General features: G+C 45.2%; 1 protein-coding gene across 11 annotated transcripts in view; it reads right to left on the reverse strand.

Annotated features, from left to right (window-relative positions):
* LOC101162331 (myelin transcription factor 1-like protein) overlaps positions 1 to 7402 on the reverse strand; it is a 127383-nt gene extending 119981 nt beyond the window's left edge. For 5 of the 11 annotated variants that reach the window (XM_020713908.1, XM_020713904.1, XM_020713903.2 and 2 more), the window contains exons 1-2: positions 7057 to 7400; positions 6563 to 6822 (exon numbers count right to left, since the gene is read on the reverse strand). In XM_020713908.1, coding sequence (XP_020569567.1) covers positions 6563 to 6571 — 9 coding nt within the window. In that variant the 5' untranslated portion in view covers positions 6572 to 6822; positions 7057 to 7400. Of the gene's footprint in view, positions 1 to 6562; positions 6823 to 7056 lie in introns of all 11 variants that reach the window. The other 6 variants (XM_020713907.2, XM_020713909.1, XM_020713897.2 and 3 more) reach the window with 4 other exon arrangements.
* Between the last annotated feature and the right edge of the window lie 620 nt (positions 7403 to 8022).

Here is an 8022-nt window from a genome sequence, read left to right on the forward strand (position 1 = left end):
TTGTGCTATCCTAGGCACCTTAATGTTGGGAGTTGGGTCATCTAGACCCACTTTTTTCTTCAATGATTTGTGATCTTCACTGGTATCCATGGATTACATGAAATCTTTCCACCTTTATCCACCTTTGTCATGGTAGGGAGAACACGTCAATGTAAGGGTGGGGTCATCTATGATAGCACAAGGGTTAAACGTTTTCACCTCACCAAATCGGTCCTTTTTGCAAAAAGTTTGGACCCCCTCTGAATTAGAGAACACCCTCCTCTCCATCCCACTGTTCAAGTCTCATCCGAGTCCCAAAGAAGCAGCAACCAGATTTTGCGATGCCTTCCTGGGATTATATTGTCTCGGCTGATAACTGCCCATGTGACTAAATGCAGCTTCAACTTGCTGCACTTTTCAACTAAGTAGCCTGATTGATTTGACTGAAATTTTGCACAAAAACTGTATCTTAAGAACAAAAATGGCCTTTTTAATCTCCCAAAAGCCTGTGACGATGGAAGCAAATCAAAGGAGCTCATTTATTCCACCCCGTCCTGTCTTCATCCCAGTAGAATTTTCTAGCAAGGCAAAGCTAAACACAAGCAGTAATTGGTCCGAACAGAAACCAAATCATTTCTCCACAAACAGAAACGGTCTGCTTCCCAAAACAAAGCTATTGATCTGGGCCATGATTCCAGTCTGCATGTTTGTCAATATTTATGCATCTATGTCTGTTTATGTTCAAACTGTTAGAGGCATTGCTTCTACTTGAGTGTTTGCGTGAATGTGTGCAAGTATTCCCGCCCCCATCTGTGCATTGGGTAACGCCAGTGTGTGCGCTCGTGTGTGTTCGATGAGCCGTCAGTCCTAAAGAGGAGCCTTGCTGCTGTCATGCAATGACACCTCTCATTTGCTGCTGTCCTGTGAAGCGGAGCTGATGGCAGAGGTCAGGCCACCCTCACAGAGACGCAGCGACTCAGAGCACATCATGTCTGCCCGACGTCGCAGCAGAACCCTCCGCCACTTACGCAGAAGCACGCACACAGGCACGTCCAGAATAATCATGAACACCTTCATTTGCATACACACAGGCACAGATGCATGCGCGCTCAAGCTCCACAAATCAGCCGATGTGAATTTTTCAATTAACCGCTCTTCCTTGCCAACAAACCGAAAACACATCCCAAAACTGGGGATGCAATCAGGTGTCTTACTGTCGTCACTAATAATCACTTTGAGCTGTGCCTGAAACAAACGCAGGTCAACACTGGTTTCCTTCTTTAGCGATGGGTGCCTCTGGAAGCAGGAGCAGCCCGGCGCCTGCATGTTCTGAAAGCTGCACTCTGCATGGCGTTCAATAATCAGCCCGCGTCTCATCAGCTCACCCTCCCTCAGCCTGACCGCTGTCATATGCCATCATCAATTACCCGCCGGACAGAGGGATTTTCACCTAATAGTGGCCACGTGTGACAGGATTTTAGAGAGCAAAAGTGACAAATCTGATTTACAGGAACGTTGTAAACAGAGAGACAGAGCTTTGCTGACTGCCGTGTTAAAAACAACACGCATGTATAGTCTTTTTTTCTAGTAACAACTTTGGGGAACAGAAGGCTCCTTGTGCTAAATTAATTCTTTCAATAATTAACAATCTTCCTTTTTTAGTTCTTATCTCTTTGACCCACGCAATGCTTGGTTTTTAATAATGTTGTTTTGTTCACTTAAATTCTATTGGGGTGCCAATCATAATTATAAATGTTATTAGTGAAACCATTGGTTTTTACACTATGAAACATTTAGAAGCAGCAAATTTGAAGAGAACAAAACCTTTTAACCCAAACACATCAACATCATGAATCCCAGTATACATTTCAGAAAATAATATCAATCATGTACAATCTGAATGGTCCAGTATTACATGTTCTTAAGAAGCGCTTGCATGATAAATGAAGGTATTGAGTAGGTTCTACTAGTTTAGTCCTTGAATACAGAGATCTGCAAAGGGAATAAAACAGTAAATGCAGACTCAATTTCAAAAAGACGGTTGCAGGATGTGTTGCTGTTTTGCTCCTCATAGCACAGTTTTGGAGCAGATGTGGCATTAGGGCAGGAAAAGCTCTCTCCCAGTTTATTGCGTTGCTTCCGTCCTGAAGATTTGTGTTGCAGACTTCCTTTGTTCCATGCCTGCTTATGCAACCTAAGTCATATTAGCAGGGAAGCTAATTGTATTCTCTTGCCAGCAGCAGCAGCAGCAGCAGCAGCCTCAGATCCAGCGCGCTGATGGTTTGGTGGCAGTTCTCTCAGCTGCTCCTCCTGAGCTCCTAATTTTCTTCAAGGCCCAGTTGTGCTGCTAATGGGAAAAGGCCAAAGCAGGTTATGAAAATCTTTATTTACAGCTGGCTGCCAGGCTGTGTGAAGTAGGTCACAGCAGCTTGTGAAATGGAACAAACCTCGCTCACATCGCTTCATAATTCTCCTTTGAATGCTTGCTGCCTTACAATGTCAGCGAGGGGAAAGACACCAACAGCGTTTTCAGTCCACCTTGGTACGGCTTCCCCGACTCTCCAGCATAAACGTTTTAGCAAAAGTGGGAAAACATCACATCTATAAAAACAATTATTAAAAACGGCAGCTTTGAAAATATCCGCACAACTGAAAAACTATTATCAACGTTAAACTAGTCAAAACAAGTGAACAGCTCAGGCTCTGTCTGAATGTGCTGCAGTGTCTTAAAAGTGAAAAGATGCCAAGATGCACAGCCTGCTATTAATCCCAGCGCTGTCATACATCAAATGTTTCAGCGGCCTGTGGATGAGACCCATTTTTATAAAGCTACGGCAGCCCAGTGAGGCACTTTACGCTCATCATTGAACACTCAGACATTTGCAACTTCTACAATATGTCAAACATTTGTGGATAGGTGTGCCGCCAGCCTCGTCTCCTGAGGTGATGGATGCCTGTGGGAGGCTGTTATGCCACAAGGTGAAAATGTCCATTAATCAGCCCCACTTCCTCCACTGCTTGGCTTTCCCATTACCAGCACACTCCAAGCAGCCTGATTGGTTTTTAATTGGCCTGCCCGCCAGGAGATAGATCACGTTTTCCCAGCGGAAAAGCACGAATATGTGAACGGTGTGTGTGTGTCTGCAGAGAGGGGCAGCCGGATGATGTCCCTGCAGGAATGCCCTCATGGATGGGCAATGGTGAGTTTCTGCCACCTCATCAAATATCATCCTTTTTTCCTGAAGCAACAATCATTTGATCTTTTTAGATGATTTTTAATAATGTCACCTGAGACTCTACAAACAGGCTGCACCTGTAAGGCGCTGAAATCCAAAAACCTTCCAGCTTTAGGATTCCTGCACAGGAACAGCACAGTCTCAGTCGTCCTGTCACAGCTTAGAAATGATGCAAGGAACAAAACGTAAAAAATCAACTCAGGATCTTTTCCCTTCCTTGGTGTTTGGAAGAAATTATGGTGACCATGTGAGAGGAAAAAAAAGAGTCAAATCAATATCGGTTTGTTTCTGTTAACATTTTTCCAACATTAGATGAACTTCTTCTCTATTCTGTTGCATGAACTTGAATGGGATTAAATTTACATTACAGCATAATTAATGGTGCATAGCAGCTGGTGCACCGTTACTGCATGTGTGAAGGACACCAGAGCGGCTCCACGTTACACTGAGTAGATGTCAGTATTGACAATGTATCTGCTCAAATAGATCATTCCCCCTCGGCATCCTCATCTGACCGTGTCACTGAGGCTGATTGGAAGAACGCATCGATTCCCTTTGGTATCTTCACAAACATCCACAGAAATATGGCTTCCCATTGCAGCAGCAGTGCGCTCCTTCTGGCTCTGCACAAGTTCATGAAGGAAAAAAAGAGAGGAATGGTTTCTACTAACTATCACTAAATGTGCATTAAACTGACTACAAGTTTCTTTAGCCACTTATACCAGATTAAATACTGGCCCAAAACCATTTGTAGGATCTTTGAAAGTCAAGGCCCGGTGGTTTTTAATGCAGCTTAAAAGTTCCTCTCGGATCATCTTTTGATCTATTTCTAGGGTTTCTAGTGGTCTTTTAATTCTGATGATGCTGTTTTAGACGAAATCTAAAATCTGTTGTCGTTTCTGTTGCAGAAATTCACCTCTGAGTTATGGAGGGGACTGTTTGTGCGGAAGTAAGCCTCCGCTTATTTCCCATGATCCCTTTGTTTACACTCTCTCCCACTAGCTAACAGTTGCTGTTGTAACAGAAATGGCAGCAGAATAAGATCTATCCATCGGTCCAGTTCTGATCCAGGTTCCAGGTCAGACCAGGAAAGCAAATACTGAGTCTGCAGGTGGATGATCAGAAGGGGCGGAGCAGGGAGACTGTGGCCCCGCCCATTTTCGTTTGTACGTAACAATGACAAGCTTTTATCGAACTTTTTTTTCTCTGCTCCTGTTTCACAACAATAAAGAAATCCTCAGAAATACAGTTTTCATCTTAATTTTCTTGTATTTTGTTCTTCATCATGAGAAAAATGCCGCAAGAACATGTTCAAAACACCATTTTCATTAGAGTGGGTCTTTAATGGTCTGACAGGCGTCAAGATATACTTTGCCAGATGATTTTTTTTGGTGTCCATGGAAATGCCGTCCTCATGTCGTCATCTCCTTCTCCTATAAGCATGGCTTAGCTATCAACATGCTCTACTAATTACTGCTGCTTGTTTTTCGGGGATGGAAGACTGTGTGGAGCGTTTCCTACCCCAGAGTTGTGATTTCTGCTTCATGTCATCACACTTCCCCGGCAGGTGAGTGTTTTTTACAGTCTCCACCTTTTCCCCTCTAACCAGGATAGTGCTAAGGATGTGACTTTTGTGTTCATCGTTTATCTCGACATGTTGGTTGTAGAGCAATCCCAGAGACACACTTCACATCAGCTGCTGTTTGACAAACAGAAAACACTAAGAAGAAATCGTCTGGCAACAACAATTGTCTTGTTCATTCACTTCAAGCCAGGTGGTAAGCATTTGGAACAGCAAAAACACAGAATGGCCTCTTTGTAACATAAAGAACCTTCTGGATCATTTCTCCACACCTCTTTGAACCCTCTTTCCCTTTCTTTCAATTTAGTTCTTACTTGACAACTTTGACTAATAGCTCTCCAAAAATGACCCAGCCCTGCCTGGTTGCAGGCAGTAGCTGCCTCCAGTACAGTAGCTGTGTACAGTGCATCTTCTGACCTAACAGTCCACAGTCTGCAATCCCATCAGCGCCCAATTTCCTGTCCCCTCCAGCTCTGACGAGATTGTTGTGATTAAGAGGGGCTGGGTTCTTTTGCTCTCCGTCTGCAGGCTGAGAGATGAGAGGAATGATGGCAGGAAGAGAGAAAGAGCCGGGGAGGAAAGGTTGTTCCCGCAGCGTTGGTCTCAGTGAGACCCAGGGAGCAGCGTTCCCACCATAATTTAATCCCATTCGAATGTCTCCCTGTCCTCAAGTCTCTCTGCAAAGCACATCAAGTGCTGCAATGACAAACAAACCAATAAAAAAAAACACTCTTGCCACACAAGTCTCCTTCTAACGAGAAGGACCTCTCCTTCATCCTGCTGCTGGAGAACCAAAGGATCCAGCTTGACTCAGTTAGCTGCTCTTCCCTTCTCCTCACACAACCTCCACATACGGAGATGAAAACCATCATGTGAAATATTAGATTTCATTTCATAGTTTAGATTGAAATCGTGTGGATTTGGGCCGTTTCTAATCCAGTTTGACTAAATTACAAAAATACCTTCACCACCTATTTTTGGCTCCTCAGTGACCCCAGTTGTGTCCACACCGTCTATGGTTCTTAACACAGACATGTGCCAATGCCAAGTCAACACAGTTTGTGGCGAATGACGGATGTTGCAGCACATAGGAACACAGCAACATGCAAACAGAGAAAAGGCACTGCAGCTGAGGGGAAAGTGTCTTATATTAGTGCAGTTCCAAACTCTGCAGCACCTTTAGTAGTTTCCTGCAGACTTCAGATGGAATCAGAGCTGAAACTTTGAATCAGGAGGGAAAAATCTGTTTTAACTAAACACGATGAAGTTGAACAAATGATTTCAGTCATTTCAGATTTTGAGGAGACAGCAGTTTGTGAAATGGAACGAAACATCCTGAAAAGCCAAAGAAAGAAGCAAAACATTAAGAATCTGTTTCACCTGACCTTTCACCAAATGACAACAAGGACTGACTCCAGCTTAGCTCTGACCAGCATGCATGAGGAATACCGTCCCTGGATAGATGGATGAATAGAAAGCAGGTATGCTGGGGAAGGAAGCCCCTAAAAAGTTTGCAGCACAACACATGGGGTGGACCAACACTCCTGTTCAACGCTTTTAGCGATCTTCTACCCTAACTCAGGTTCAGAAGGACAAAGAGAGATTTTCACAAACTTCTAGTATTACAAACCCCACTGAAGGAACAGCAAAACACCAAACTAGCTGAGCCGTATGAGCAAAAATCCAGTAACAGATATTTTCAAGCAGCCTGGATCATCAGCAATGTAAGAACCTGAGGAGCGATAAAGGAGCAGAAGTTACCTACCAGCTGCATTCGCCTCTTGAAACTTTTCTTCCAGTTCTCCACAACGCGCCTCCTCTCTTATTATCAGTCTTTCCCTGATTTCTCTCTCAATTCCCTCACTGAGCTCACTGCAAAGTTCTGCTTTGCTCCTGCATGCAAATCATTTTTACGACTTGAGAGATGGCTGGGGGGGGGGAGGGCGAGCGAAGGCAGAAAGGATGACAGAGGGGTGGAGGAGTAGAGATAATGGTTGGAAGGCAGACGACCAATGGGCCCAGAGCCTAATGAAAAAAAATAGGAGAGAATCAGGACACACCAATGAGGCGCAGCCGGTAGAGAGAGAGGCAGAGATGGCAGGAGAGGAGAGGGAGGGAGAGAGAGGAGCTGCACAGAGGAGGAGCGCGGTAGGAGGAGAGAGGCGAGAATCCCAGGCGGGATGGAGAGACTGCAGATCAGAGAGAGCACAAAGAAAGAAAGAAAGAAAGACAGAGGGAGGACGGAAGACGCTGACTTACCAGGGTGCTGCCAGTGGCATCCTTCACACGCCGCCTCCACGACTCCCCCCACAAACAAACACACACACACACACACACACAGCAGTGATGGAGGCGCACGCCGTGCTGCCGCTCAGACTAACCAACAGCAAAAACAACAAAGGAGAGGATTTCCAAGCTGACTGGTATCCCCTAAAGCAGTGGTGGCGCTGTGTGTGTGTGTGTGTGTTTGTGTGAGTGTGCGAGCATGTGTTTGTGTTAGGGAGAGAGGGAGAGGCAGCCGAAGGAAGCTGAAATGCTATGTCTCTCCGCTCCTACAAACTGATCTCCTCTCTATCTGTCTGCGCCTCTCTCTGCATGGATGTCCTCCCGCCCCTGCTCTCTCTCTGCCTGCTAATGTGCCCTCCCTTCCCCTTCTCCCTCTTTACATTTATTCAGGGCTGCAGACTGTCTGCTCCTGGAGTCAGATCTTCCCACGGGCCTTGGGCTGGGATGAGATGAGCGAGAGGGAGGATAGAAACAGGATGATGGGAGCAGCGTTGAGCAGTGCTTCCATTCGAAATTGAAAACATACCAAACTGGGCGACTGAAAAGACTAAAGGAGCCCAAATGACGGCGCCTTGCACATTATTTGATGGGGGATCTTTCGGGGAGTTTACAAAGATACGGGATGCAAACCGAAGGAGGTGTCGGGTCGGCTCGCTGTTAATTAACATGCCAGACTTCCATGCTGGCTGGGCACCAGAATTAGGAGTGGGGAAGATGAATGAGTGTGGAAGCAGGCTAGCTGCAGCCATGTGTTCAGAGCTGCACACGGACAGAAGAAGTGTTTGCAGTGCTCACGCCGTAAAGAAGGTGACAATCAAGTGCATTCTTTAGGAAAAGAAAACATGGACAACAACACCATGATTTCCATATTTACTCAGATAAGCAAACATAAAGAATGCTAATGTGATCCCTAAGACATCATCATAATTAGATTATAAA

Source organism: Oryzias latipes, chromosome 22 (assembly GCF_002234675.1).
Source record: "Oryzias latipes chromosome 22, ASM223467v1".
Lineage (NCBI taxonomy): Eukaryota > Metazoa > Chordata > Actinopteri > Beloniformes > Adrianichthyidae > Oryzias > Oryzias latipes.